The 14,704-nt window shown below is 50.1% G+C and overlaps 1 protein-coding gene across 1 annotated transcript; it reads left to right on the top strand.

The window, feature by feature from the left end:
* Nucleotides 1-11,885: 11,885 nt before the first annotated feature.
* LOC311312483 (uncharacterized protein) lies at nucleotides 11,886-14,570 on the top strand (the record flags this gene model as incomplete). The annotated part of the gene is made up of 4 exons (XM_084442445.1): nucleotides 11,886-11,992; nucleotides 12,387-13,366; nucleotides 13,576-14,264; nucleotides 14,513-14,570. Exons 2-4 carry the CDS (start codon nucleotides 12,434-12,436, stop codon nucleotides 14,568-14,570), a joined length of 1,680 nt encoding a protein of 559 aa, XP_084298571.1. The 5' UTR covers nucleotides 11,886-11,992; nucleotides 12,387-12,433.
* Nucleotides 14,571-14,704: the final 134 nt, after the last annotated feature.

The following is a 14,704-nucleotide window of genomic DNA, read 5'->3' as shown; positions in this document are numbered from 1 at the left end:
GGACACTTCTAACCTAAATGCCATAAGGCTCAGAGGCCCGGGACCATGATGTTGCCTGTAATGAAGCCACGAGTTGACCAGAGCCACATCAGTAAGGTACCAGAGGACAGCTTGGGGCCAGGAGGACGGGGCTGTGGCTGAGCGTGGGATGCTGTAAAGGCTACATAAGTCTCTGTTAAGGCGGGCCGCCCTCCGGGCTTTCTCAAAACTGCTGATCAAAGACGCCATGTTGTGCTGGCCCTTCCCCACGGTGGAGAGGATGAAACCGTTATGAGACCTACGCAGCATCAGCTTCCCGTCCGAACTCACATACTCGTCCCCGACCTCTCCTCTCGCTCCCTCCACTCTGCCTGCTCCGTGGACTCCGGCCACAAGGAGGCGCTCTAGCATGGCGGGGGTAGAGAGCTCCTGCTTACAGAGGAACACCATACCGTCTCTGGGAACCATCTTCTCAACCGTGGCCTCTTTGTCTGAGAGGTCCAAATTGAGATCCAAATGTAGGATCATCCCAGACGATCCAAGTAAGACAGTACTGTGCAATGAAGGTCGGTTGTTATTGTTGACGGCCCCGGCGGTCAGATGAATAGGATATTGGTCAACTCCATGGTCCCCCACTCGCTCCAAAGTCATGCAGCCTGCCTGAATGCGGTCCAGTAACGATCGAACCCTCCAAAGAGGGTCGATTTTCACACTAGAGTTCTGGCCATTTCTGTCTGCGACTGAGTTTCCCGGTGTCATCCTCTTTGTGCCATGAGCATGAACTTGACTGTGGTTGGTATGACTGTGGCCACTGCTGCTGTGGGGTTCAGTTCTCATTGTGCCAGCTATGGGAGTAGTTGGAGTCTCTTGGGCTTTGTCCTCACCATATGTATCGAGTCCCTCCTCGGGACTGTTACTGTTACTTTTGTTCCCAGCTTGGTGTGTACCTCTAATATCATGGTTGTGTCTTACGTCCTTAACATTGTCTATGGCAGGAGATGCTAGCTTCAGTTTGTGAGAAAGCTGTGTGAACCTGGAGGCGGACATGGTGTCAGCAATCAGGGGCACCCTGGTGGAGTCCTGCCAGTAGAGTCTTAGACTGGGAAACTGAAATATAAGTGAATAGGAAGATTATCATGAGAGATAAACAGCTTATGGTGAGAGATAAACAGTTGATGGTGAAAGATAAACAGTTGATGATGAGAGATAAACAGCTGATGATATAAACAGATAGTGGTCACTAATGCTAACCTTCAAAGTTCCCATTGCAATGTGGATTCCGACAAACTGGCAGACGTCTTTGGGCGTGACCGGATTTGGCAGGTTGGACATTTTATTTGTACAGTTGGCGATATCCTCCCATGTGTCCCATCCAAGATACTTGAGGAAGTAATCGATGGGTTTCAAACAGCCACTCCCCTCTCCGTCTCCTTGTGCGTAGGATGACTCAGCTCTGGGTCTGGGATGGGACTGGTTCTCAGGGGGTGACACACTACGAGAGAACAAGACGATCACAGTATGTTTACTGGTCAACCTAATTTAAAATTATTGTGCACATGCATATGGGACAAAACTTTAAAGACAATTTTTTTAACTTTATAAAGAATATCACTAAAATGAATGAAAAAATAAGGAGCCACAATACTAACTTGTTTGGTATTTCATTTGGATGACGTCGACCATTGTTTTGACCATCTTGGAAATTGACCATAACCAGTACCTCGGGGTCAGGTTGAGGGTCAGATAATTCAAAAACATCAGAATCTTCGTCGCTAGAACTCTGGAGGAGAAATTCCTGAAGCTCAAGTGTGTTCTGATGCTCAATTTCTAGGTCACCTGCAAAAGAAATAAACATCTGAATATAAGCATAACAACAACTGAGGACTTATGTTTATCAGTGAAGCATACAATCCAGAAAAACGATCATGTCGTTGTATCACTCTGTGCAATATTATAACTAACCCTCTCCTGTGTTGCCAAAGTCATTCATCTCTGCCTCTCTCACTCTGGTCCCTTCATATTCTTCCTCTGCAGGGGTTCTTTCATCTGTTGGGAACAAAAAAAACAAGATTGGCCACCCAAGCTGGTGTTCTGAGGGCGTATCGACACATCAAAATTGAAAGAGTGACAGGTCGTAGCAGCAAATGAGAGACGCTAGCCCAGGTTAGATGGGCGGGGCATATCTACGGATGGGAGCGCCTGATCGCAAAAGTCGTTACTGATTGGTGTCGCCGGGATCCCGACACTACCAGTGAATTGCCAGGATCTGAACACCAGATTTCTGCATGTAGTGACCCAGACCCCATAGAGTGATCTGCAGCATGCAGTAACGTAGTTAGCGTAGCTTACGTAGTGTATCAGCGAAAGAACTCTCATTGGTCTGGCCTTGAGACTAAGTTTATCCCAGTTACTGAAGCCAGACTTACACAGTCCAGGTAGCATGGCCTGATGTTCCACAGGCTGACCTGGCGGTGTGGATTCTTCTGGCACTGAGAGGGCTGAGACCCCCGGGGGACTCTGAGAGGGCTCCAGCAGAACCTCTCTCTCCTCCTCTTTCACTGGGTAGAAGATGCACTGTCTGGCACCATGAACCACAGTACTGTCCGCTGTCCGCTCACCCACGTCTGTCTCTGAGAAAACATAGAAGATGATTAGGATCATGATTTAAAAAAAAAAAAAAACATTGCTAGAAGATTGGGGCTTAATCTTTCTGACTAAACATTCTCCTCATACTTACGTGAACCTGGAGCATTGTGAATGTCCACTTGCTCCACATTCCATCTGGTGGGTCTGTAGCCTTGTGTGACCTGGGGGTTGATCAGGGAGAAGCTGGTTTCCTGCTTCACCAGAACTGACCTAACGCTCCCCTGGTGCTGGTGCTTCTCCAAACTCTGTCCACTCTGAGAGGTGTGTGGTGTAGGAGACGAATCAGAGAGGTGCTCCTCGTCCCCTCCCTCTCTCTGTCTCGAGGTGAGGAACCTTTCCAGTATGATGCCTGGAGACTGGCCGGTCTCTCTGTCCTGTTCCCCAGATCTTTCTATCCCCAACCCCTCCTCTGACTTCAACATCTCCTCCACACTGGTGGTGACCGACTCCAGCTCAAAAACAACCTGGTCGTCCGGCGACTCCTCCAGGGAAGGGGGAACGTTAGTTGCGGACGTAGTGTGGGCCACGTCTCCGTGGGTCTCGGGCGTGGGGCCGATCTCTGGCTGTAGACCGGGAGCTGCCGACAGACAAGTCTGGGAAGCGCCGGCTTCTGCTTCATCTTTGATCTCCGAATCGTTTGAGGGTGACCGCTGCTGGAAGACTACCCTACATTCCCCCTTGTCTTTCTCGGAGTCTGTTTCTCTCAGTCCGTCTCCATCTGAGCTCCCCCTCGACACAGCACCACGGCCCGCCGCTCCGCGGGCCGAGCCTCTTCTCCTGCCCCTAGCAGGGTTTCTTCTCCCTACTCCCTTCTTCTCATCTTCTTTTCTCTGTACTAGAATCTCTTCCTCCTCTTGCTTGATCTCGGGCTGTTCTGTAGAGCTGGAGCAAGCCCGTGAGCTCGGCCTGGTTCCGGCAGTCCTCTCTTTCTCAGTCTGGACTTGATCAACGGGCGATGGGATGCTTTTTGCTTCACAACTTGACCCTTCTTGAATCTGACTGTCTGTTAGAATCCTTTCAGAGCCGCCATTATGAGCCGAGCTCGCGTTTTCTCTTCCATTTTGCTCCCCGACCGTGACTAAATCCACCTCAAGTAGTAACTCCTTCTTAATGTCATCGTCTATGGGAGCCTGGTGTTCAGAATTGCAACCAGGAGGTAAGAGAGCATCATGTGTATCCAGGCTGTCTGGCTTATCCTCCTCTGCCAGGTGCTCCCCTGTCTCAATGTGGGCGGTTTGGTGAGAGCTGTGGAGGGGTTCTACGGGTGTAAAGTGCGGAGGGGACTGACTGCCTGACAGGAGGGTTTTCGCTTGACCAGATACAGAGAGACCTGGGGAGTGAGATGGAGCAGAATGCTCCGGAGGCATCTGGCGGCTCTGGACGCACCTCTCTTCACATCCGTCCCCTTCAACGCCAGCCAGAGGCAGAGAGGGGGAGGGGTTTAGGGCCGGGAAAGACACTCGCCCATCTTTGTCGCCCAACGCCATCTCTCCCACCTCTACCTCCATATCCCAGTGTGAAGCAACATCCATGCCGAATGCGTTTTGATTTATTGTATTTCCTGTTTTTTCTTCGCTGGCTTTTGGAGGCTGGAACAGATCTGACCCCATGACGCCCTCAAAGATGTTGCCGTCGGCATAAGTGAGGCCGGGGCTTTCCACAGCATGCATAGCGGCCTTGTGTCCTTGGAGGGAGGACACCTCAGTGAACGTCTCTCCACAGTCCTTACACACCAGGGCCCCCTGGGAAAGAGAGGAGATCACGCCCTCGGTTTCCACGTTGGAGGGGGCTTTGCGTTTTCTGGCGGCCTTTGACTTGGTAGGTTGTTTTTCGTAGGGCACGGGAGTAGCAACGAGGGGTGTCAACAGAGAGAGGGCTTTCTGGTTCTTCTTGGGCCTCCCTACTTTTTTCTTTTCTTTTTTCTTCACCCCGGCTGTTAGCATCTTTAGTGTTTTACTCTTGGGGCCCTTCTTTCTCTGGCCAGGGGCATTGTCTTTGCTCTGCGTACAGTTTGTCTGGGACTGTAGAAGGGTGTCCTGTGGCTTGTCTGGGGCCTGTGCAACATCTAACTTGTAAACCTTTAATTGGGGTTGTTTGTGACCCTTAAGTAAAAGCAGGGACTCTTGTGTTATAACCTGATGGTTTGGCGAGTCTGCTGACGGAGGGATCGTCTCCACATCCGCCTTCTGCTTTTTCTTTCTCTCTTTCCTTTGCAGTTTTCCAGCCTTCGTCTTACTGGGCTGTCTGTCATGTAGGATTTGCTGTTGCTTTTTCTTTTTGGGCTTTGGCGAGGTTATCGCCTCTTGCTCACTCGTCTGCTCTGAACCCTCACTGATCAAATCTTTCTGCCTTTTAATGATCTTTTTCTTAGGTTTCACTTGCAATTGTTGTACTTGTGAATCGGGTAATATAGAGAAGGATTCGACTTCTGATTGTGATATCACATCTGCTTGTTTTTTCTTTTTTTCTTTCACAGCCTTCTGTTTTAAGGGCGCCTTTTTCTCTTGCTCAGTTGAGACAAGAGTTACACCCTTGTCCTGTGTCAGTTTTCCTTTCTGAGGCAGCTTACTTGGCTGTGATGAAGGTTTTGGCTTCTCGGACTTCTTCTCTTTCTTCTCTTTAGGACCAAACGTCACAGCCAAACGAGCTTTCTTTGTCATTTTGCGTTTGGCGGGCTTCTCTGCAACTTTCTGCGTCTCCTCCTTCTGGAGCTGCAGATTAGCTTGTTTCCTCTTTCTTATTTTCACAAATTCTTGAACTGACATCACAGGCATAGGTAATTGTGGGTCTGTGATTTTATTCTGTTTGGTCTCTAGTGGAGGAAGTGATGCCTGTAACGTATCAGGTTGTACATCTGTATTGTGTCCCGTGTTGTTTGATGCAGGTGTATGCACCTGTGACTTTCCCGAGCTGTTCATCTCCCTCTCTCTATCTGCTAGCAGAGGTTTCTCAGTTAAATCAAGCGCACCTATGTCATGTGACTTCTCGGCTGAATCCGTTTCAAGAGTTGAACGGACTGGATCTCCCGCTGTATGCAAGGTCATCCCTTGTCCCTGATTAGTTTGCGATTGTTCCGGAGGGGTTTGTGTTAATGTCACTGTTTGTGCCAGAGAGGAAGCAGGCAGTTCCACATGCTGGTCTGTATGTGAGGGCATCTCTAACTCCACTGTATGAGTGAGGGAGGGGACAGACATCCTTTCCTCCTGATCTATCAGCTGCTGTTCAGAAGTCTGCTCCAATTCAACGGTTGGCAACAGAGAGGCGGATGCAGGCGTCTGGACAGCTGGAGTTTGTTCCAACTCCAGAGTCGGTACTAGAGAAGTGAGTTCCAATATAACCGTTTGCTCCGGCACTTGTTCCAGTTCAACTGTCTCACTCTGAGAGATCACCTGATCCGCTAAATGACTTTTCGGCACCTCAGCTGTATGTCCAGTCTCAGCTGGTTCTGGAAGCTGGTCACATCTCGTCTCCCCTTCATGGCTTAGTGTGTGCTGAGGCTCAACTCCTGTTTGCTCTGCATGGTTTGCTGGCACAGTGTGTGCACACGCTTGTGTGTCTGAAAGTGATGGGTTCTCAATCTGGTCATCTAGTACGATGGGTTCCAGTGTGATGGTTGTCTCCGTGTCCTTGCAGTGCATCTCTGGCGGTGCCTCTGTTTGCTCAGCCTGTTTGAGCAACACTAGCTCTATCTGTGGTTGAGTTAGACGGAGCTGCAGTGGCTCTCCGATGGCCTGAATCCGCTGCAGGTTCAGAGGTGGCGCGTGAGGGGGCACCTGTCCCAACACCACCAACTGGTTCACCTTATGAACATTCCCTAAGGACTCGATCAGTTTACGAATTTGTTCAGTATCTATGTTGTCCACTCGTTGGAGTGGTCCAAGGGATTCCAGGTGTAGAATATTTGGAAGGCACATCGGGGCTGGGGTTATAATGGGCGTTCCCAGTTTGACTTGTCCAGCCGACGTGTTTCCGCTGGGTTCTGTGGTGCAGGAGGGGTGCTTGTGTTTCATGTGGTTCAGCTGCGTCTTGGCCGTCTTGAAGGTGGACTTGCACACCGAGCATGGGTATTTCCCTGCAGATCCTAAAAAAAATAACATAAAAAAATACATTTTTGGTGCGCTACACATGGTCCCTCATAAGATGTACCAGGGTTCCCACTGTAAGTCAAATGTCAAAATTCCTGACTTTTCCCTGACTTTCAACGAGTAAAAAGCTGAATCTCCAAGCCCTGTAATGGATGGAAATGGATGAGTGGGAAGGGGACAAATGGGTGCTGAAAAGTCAAGTAACCATAACAACCACTCACACAATACAGAAAATGTGTGAAATAACCCGATAAAGTAAAATACTGCATGGAAAATATTAATTTTCATAAATGGCAACGAAAATGTAAACATGCTACAAACAAAGCCTGATATTCCATGACTTGCCCCAAAAAATGATAAAATCCCCTGACTTTCCTTGTCTGAAATAGCCTTTTTAAAATTCCATGATATTCCATAAATTCCATTCCTGTGGGAACCCTGTACTCTCACACACTACAATTTATGTAACAAAAGATGGATCTTAGCTAGCTAGTCTACACCTCTTTATTAACCATAACTGAGACATCAAATACATCGTTGTGACTGTATAATATGTCAAAGCAAGTAACTGTTACATTACTTTTCCTCCTCCGTGGTGCTTTAATCCCGCCAACTCCTTCAGCTCCCTCCAAGTGTGACTGTAGATGGTTCTGGAGGGACTTGAGCATGATGAACTGTTTGCCGCACTCCTTACACGTGTACGGCTTCTCTCCCGTGTGCGTGCGGCGGTGGTACCTCAGCAGGGTCAGCGTCTTGCAGAGCTTGCCGCAGTCCGAGCAGGGGACACCGTGCCCGCCGAAGTGAGCCTTCTTGTGGAGGGTGAGCTCTGAGGACCTGCTGAAGGCCTCGCCGCAGATCGGGCACTTGAACGGCTGCTTCTCCGTGTGGCCCCGCTGATGGGTCATGAGATCCGTGGAGTTGGTGAACTGACGGTCGCAGACATAGCAGAAAAACAGGGCGTCCCCCAGCATGCACTGCTCGTACTGCGCAGGGTGGCTCTGCTTCAGGTGGCGCTCCTTGGTTTTGTGGTCGCTGAATATGATGTGGCACTCCAGACACTGCAGGGAAAGCTGTGAGGCTGGGGACAACAGCGTCGAGGTGGAGATGAACAGGTTGACAGAGATCACAACATGCCATGGGCACATGTACAAGGCTTGAGGGGGTGGTTTCGACTTTAATTGAATCAAAAGACTAGCACAATACTCACATGTGAGAGGCATCACTACCGGCCTGGACATGTCCATCTTCAACGGCTCCATTCTGTTCTTCTTGGGAGGAATATACTTTCTGTTACCAGCCACTACCTTGCTCACCCTTACTTCCCCTTCGTCCAGAGATGAGTCTAGTGCCCCGCCCCCAGAAGCATTAGACACTAGAGGAACTGATGCATCAGGTACCCTATCCGTGGGAACACTGAGCTCTGGGGCACTACTATTCAAAGCTTGCTCTCTGGTGGTGGGTAAAGGCTCACCCACCGGTTGTGATTCTAATAGTTGTTTCCCTGTCTCGCTTGTCATTGGTGGTGGATCTACAGGCTGGGCCCCTACCTCACTCTCTGCTCCCTGTTGCAGGCTGTCCATTGTCCCCCCCGATTCCACTTGCTCCCTTGTTCCTGCAGAGAAAGAGACAGTCAATAACCCCAACACTAGTACCAAAAGATTCATTTTCAACTAACACCACTCAAAACTGAACCCAAGGTCCACGCAAATGCATTGTCAGCATAACAAGGCCTGCAATGTTGCATCCATTGGCAGCTGGTCAAAGAATAGGCAAACATTTGTATGACAAAAGATGGGGGCCTACACCCTAGTCTTATCCCCAGTCTCCATGAATTCAAATTTAATTTGGCGCAAGGAATTCTGAATAACGGAGCAGACTTTGGGTTGCTGCCCTAATTGTTTTTATGTAGGATGTTTACTCTTATAATGTACCAGAAAACAGATTAGCCTACATCTGAACTGAATGTATGTGATCAATTCCTAAATCAACAATAGCTCACATCGTAACTGCAAAGAATTGGTGATAAGGGTGCATATCGACTACACTACATGTTTCATGACGAAGATTACATTTCGCAAATAATGTGCTGTGAGGGGCGTTGGTCTACCCCTCACATATGCTCAACTCCTGAGATCTAACCGGAATAATAACATTACCTATAATATGAGATTCGTCCGAAACATCTCTTCGTCGCTGTGACTCTCGCCTCGCACAAAGCCAGTACGGACAAGCTGCAGACACGATGACGTCACCGCAGCACGGGTCTTGTTGCGGAGTGGGAATTGTAGTTTTTTCTCAGTCCTGTTTGTCCAGGCAAACTGTAGTTTGTTTCTCAGTCCAGTCCTTTGTAGGCTACAGTTGCGAGATAGTGGGTCCCTCTTCTATACATGTGTTTTGGTTGAGCATGTGGGGTCAGAGCCAGGGGACTCATTCATGCAGATCGGAACATGGACTACTGTAGGCCGTTTGTTGTTATTCCATATACACATAGGCCTTCTGGGAATTTTACTAGGTAATGGCATACACTGATGGAGACAACATAGGACAAGATGCAGGACAGGACATGACAGTGCAAATACAATATAACCAATAAAAAGAAAGGCATAATACAAAATTATGCAATATATACAGAGAGTGTGGTGAGCATAGTGTGTGTCCAGAGTGTATGTGTGTGTGATAGATCAGTGATATTTTATATATACAGTGTGTACAATGTGTGTGCTGCTATGATATGTGCTACAATCAGAGGTTGTGTGCAAGTGGTGCAAAGGGTCATGGAGTCAGAGGGGGGTGGGGGGTGTCGTGGGGAGGACAAACAAGCCTTGTTGATGAGCCTGATGGCCGTGGGGAAGAAGCTGTTTGTGGCGCGTGGTCCCGGTCCTGATGGACCGCAGTCTCCTGCCAGAGGGGAGTGGTTCAAAGAGACTGTGACCGGGATGGGAAGGGTCGGCCAAAATCCCTCTGGCCTGTTTCATGGCTCTGGAGGCGTGCAGGTCCTGAAGAGGTGGCAGTTAACGACGGATCACCCTCTCAGCGGAGCGGATGATACACTGCAGTCTGGCCCTGTCTTTATCTGTTGTGGCAAAGAACCAGATGGTGATGGAGGAGGTGTGGATGGACTCAATGATGGATGTGTCGAAGAGTACTATCATTGCCTTTGGCATGTTGAATTTCTTCAGCTGGCTCAGGAAGTACATCCTCTGCTGTGCTTTTTTTGGTGAGGCAGCTGATGTTCAGCTCCCACTTGAGGTCCCGGGAGATGGTGGTGCCCAGGAAGCGTGAGGAGTCTACAGAGGCCACTGAGGAGTCACTCAGAGTCATGGGGGTAGGAAGGCTGGGTTCTAAAGTCTACAACAGTCTCCGTTGTCTTGAGAACGTTGAGCTCCAGGTCGTTTTGGCCGCACTGGGACAGACAGTTCACATCCTTCTTTAGAACGATGAGAGGCAGTTAGTGCTTTCACACCGCCATGTTTTTTCCCCCCGAACCTGGGACCTTTGGGGGTCAAGGGTCGTGTTCACACCAAAGGGTCCGGTGACTATGGGCAGGTGTTACAGTGGGGGGCTCAACTGTGGAGAGGTCCTATAACCTATAACCTATTAACTACCTATAGCCTTGATGATGGCAACCCACATGGAACTAATTCCTGCGATAGCCTCGCCCCCGATATCCCAATTTGGAGCTGGGGGGTCACAGGTTCGAAGCCGTCCCAACCAAACGCTACAAAAACTCCCAAAATGGCATGTCTGAACATACGTTTATTGACTTTCTTTCGAATTCCTACACAGATGCACTGGATGGCTGCAATGTGCAGTTGGCATGAAACGCACTCACACAAAACGACAGCAAAGTTGAACATGCCAAGCAAACAATGTAAACAAAACAAAAAGTATCAAATAAATGTGCCAAGCCATACAAGAACGTGGAATTAACCCTGTGAGAGAGTCAAGCAGATACTACTGCATCCACAGGCCTCCACAGCTCATCATCATCATCATCATCATCAGGAATGGATTAGTGCTGATAAGATATTGTAAGGACAAGCAATGACAAGGATTCCAATGTACCTGTACTGGTTATATATGGCGAATAAACATTCTATTCTATTCTATTCTATTCTATTCTATTCTATTCTATTCTACATGAAACAAGGCTTCTGCAGATGTAATACCACTCCAGGACACTGCGCGTGCTGACCCGGAAGCTTGTTGTTGCCTCTTTATTTCGTTCGAGCCCAGCGTATCCGGTATCCAGAGCAACACATCAATGATCCCGGGCACAACATCTAGTTAGCGTTGCTAAACAGTCGGTCCTTTTGATTATTTGAACCTCAATAATGTAGGTTAATGTTGGATAGATTAACCGAAATAACTACTTAATTATTTAGTAGGTTATCAAATGTCTTGAAGGCAGTTTGTTATGATATTGCAAAGCTAGCCAATAACGGATCATTTGCACGCTTTTGTGTGTTCTCACAAGGTGCTAGCTAGTGCTTGCTAACTACATTGTCACTGGATATCTGGGTAATTATCAGCTAGTGCTACGGTTTTTGCAATACAGGTAACGTAAGAGATGTTTGACTTTGTAGGTATTATTAACGTCAACTATTTAGTCAGCGGCGTGGCGTACATTAGAGCCTAACTAACTGGTTTATTATGATTGTTGAACTGATGGGAGGACCACTACCCGCACTTTAGTCACTGACTGTGAATTTGCTTGGGCATCCCGGCCAGCCAGCTAACGTTACTTCTTGATCTCTATGCAGCTGCCATGTCTTTAGAGTATACCATCGACATTCAGCTGACCGAGCTGGGATTCCCTGACATCTTCGAACCTGCAGAGACGCCTGTTAAAGAAGCACCTGACCCAGCAGCCTCTGCACCTCCGGCATGTAACCCCCCACCCCCAGCACCAAGTCCACCTCCCCCCACGGTTACAAACGGGGACAGACCGCCAGTCAGCAAAGAAGGAGAAAAAAGACCAGTAAAAGAAGAAAAAGTACAGGTAAAAGAAGAAAAAGGACAGGTAAAAGAAGAAAAAGGACAGGTAAAAGAAGAAAAAGAAGGACAAAAAGGACTGGTAAAAGAAGAAAAAGTTGAAGATGAGAAACACGGATTAGACAGTGGAGCTGCTACTACAGAGACATTAGTTTTTAATGGAACTGAAACAAGATACAGACAAGAGCAGAAAGGATGTGAGGATATAGAGGGGGGGTCAGAGGATGACAGTGGGGTCTCTGAAGAGGAGGAGGAGGAGGATGAAGAGGATGATGGACTTCAGCTAGGTAGGTCTTATTTTTTGGGACGATTTTGTTTTAGTTCTTGTCTATTTTGTATTATGCAAATCTGACCCAAAGCCATTATGTGTCCAGTATGCCTGTTTATTGACAAATGGTTTTAACTTATTGGGGCGGCCCTGACTCAGGAGGTAGAGCGGGTCGTCCAGTGACCGCAGGGTTGGCGCGCGGTTCGAATCCCGGCTCCTCCTGTCCGCATGTTGAAGTGTCCTTGGGCAAGACACTGAACCCCATATTGCTCCCAATGAGCAGGCTAGCACCGTGAACGGCAGCTGCCGCCACTGGTGTGTGAATGGGCAAACGAGAGGCCATTGTAAAGTTTTTCTTGGATAAAAACGCCATATAAGTGCAGCCCATTTACCATCCCCTCCTCTCCCCCCAGGCGTGGAGTCCGGCGGCTCGGGCGAGCAGCGCTGCGGCGCCTGTAATATGGTCCTCCCCTCCGCCTTCAAGCTGCAGGACCACATGAACCTGCACACGGGCGAGCGGCCGTACTGCTGCGCCGAGTGTGGAAAGCGCTTCTGCCAGCTGGTGAACTACCACGCGCACCTGCGCTCGCACGCCCGCGCCAAGCCGCCGCAGGACCACAGCTGCCGCATCTGCCAGAGGGGCTTCGACACGGACTGGAAGCTGAAGTTCCACCAGGAAACGGCGCACCTGGAGAAAGAGTTCTACGAATGCGACCTGTGCAAGCGCATCTTCACCAGCCGGGTGAAGTGCGAGGAGCACATCGAATGGCACAAGAATGCGCAGGGCGTCCATGTGTGCCCGAAATGCGACCGCCACTTCGTCCGGAGCCGGTCCCTCAGTCGCCACCTGCAGAGGGCGTGCCGGGACCACAGCTACCGCTGCTCCGACTGCCCGCTGGTCTTCCACAGGAAGAACTCCCTCCTCCAGCACAGCTTCACCCACCTGGGCCTGCCGGCCTACACCTGCATCCACTGCCACCTCCACTTCCGCCTGGCGCGGCACTACAACAGGCACAAGTGCGAGCCGAACAGCATCCACTGCGTGGCGTGTCTGGGCGTGTTCCTCAGCCAGGAGGACTTCCGCAGGCACAAGGAGGAGACGGGCTGCTGGGGCCACCAGGGGTCCAAGCAGGGGGACGAGATCCGCTGCATGGAGTGCGGCGAGAGCTTTGCCAGCGCCGAGGAGCTGAAGAAGCACGCCGGCGCCCACCAGAGGGTGCTGACCTGCTACGAGTGCGGCAAGGGCTTCCGCTCGGCACTGCTGCTGATGTCACACATGGGCGGCCACGCCGGCCAGAGGCCCTGCCTGTGCCAGAAGTGCGGCCTGGGCTTCCCCCACCAGCAGGTCTACGAGAGCCACCTCAAGAACTGCGGAAACATAACCCTCCCCACGGTGAGTTTCTGAACAATGCTGTGTGTAGTGGTAGGTAAATCGTTAAGGTGTTAATTTCTGTTGTTGAAAAGGGATCCAGTTGCAGTGCGTTTTGCTCCTGAAAAAGGTAATCGAAATGGTTTTGAAATCTCTGTACCCATTGCTGTTCGATTGTTCTCATGAAGAGATGGGTGTACGGTTTCCATTTTATGAATCCTCTTTTGTTGTAGATGGCTCCAAAGAAACCTCAGAAGGGCCCCCAGCAGACAACAGCCAAATCCCCTCCTACTCTGACCGCTGAGAAGGTTCGTATTCCTAGACAGGCACCTGTGATACCCATCAGAGGAGTGTCAAGCAACGTGAGCAGCACGCTCATCACCCCCGTGGGAGTTTTAAACAGCACTCTCGCCCCGGTCGGCGACTCTAGGGAAGGGGTGTGGAAGCTCTGCCTCGACAAAGATCCTCCTCCCGGGGTGAAGCTGGTCGTGTTTGTCCCCGCCAACAGCCATCTTGCCTCCGGCCTGTCGTGCCTATCCCCCAGCCCCCCTGAGACCCCACCGGCGTCAGTCTGTCACCCCCAGCATCCCGGGATGGTGCTCCCCCCCGCCCCGAGACCTAACCTGGGGGTGGAGCCTTACGAAGCCACCCCAAAGCCTTTGATCAGTCTGCCGCGAGGAGCGTATAAGCTCTCTGACGTCCCTCTGGATTTGGTCAAAAAGACAGCATGTGACAAACAGGGCCCCGGTGATGTCCTACCTCTGGATTTGTCTCTGGGGCCCGAGCGTGAGGAGCAGAAGGCAGACATGTGGAACAAGCTATTAGCTTGGAAGCAGGAGATCGAGACAGTGGAGCTGCCTGGTGGAAGAACCCTGATGCTGTGGCGAAATCCACATCCTGTGGTGAAAATTGTGGACATGAAGTCGGAGAGGGAAGAGGGTTTGAAGGATGGAAGCGGAGAGGTTGGGAGTGAGGGGAGGGAGAGAACGCCGGAGAACGAACAGGATTTCAGTGGTGGAGAGGTTGGGAGTGAGGGGAGGGGTGGGGTGGCAGAGAAGGAGAGCGAGGGTACTCACTGTGGTCAGCGTCTGCCTGGGGACCAAGAGGCACAGCACAGCCTACAGCATAAACAAGGATCTGACACCTCTCTTTCTGGACTCTCGTCATCAGACACCAAAACCCAGGCCACCCCCTCCCCCTCGCCCCCCTCTACACCGCCACCAAGTAAGAGGAGAAAGTTAGCTTAAAACCCTTGACAACTTCTGCAAAAGTGAATATTATAGGCGAAGAGAAAAGCAGCTTATAGACACTCCTGCTACAAAACACTTTGTGTAGGATACAATACAACTGTAATAGAAACAC

Source organism: Borostomias antarcticus (assembly GCF_949987555.1).
Source record: "Borostomias antarcticus genome assembly, chromosome: 8".
NCBI classification, from domain to species: Eukaryota; Metazoa; Chordata; class Actinopteri; order Stomiiformes; family Stomiidae; genus Borostomias; species Borostomias antarcticus.
This window is presented reverse-complemented; position numbering and strand designations above follow the sequence as displayed.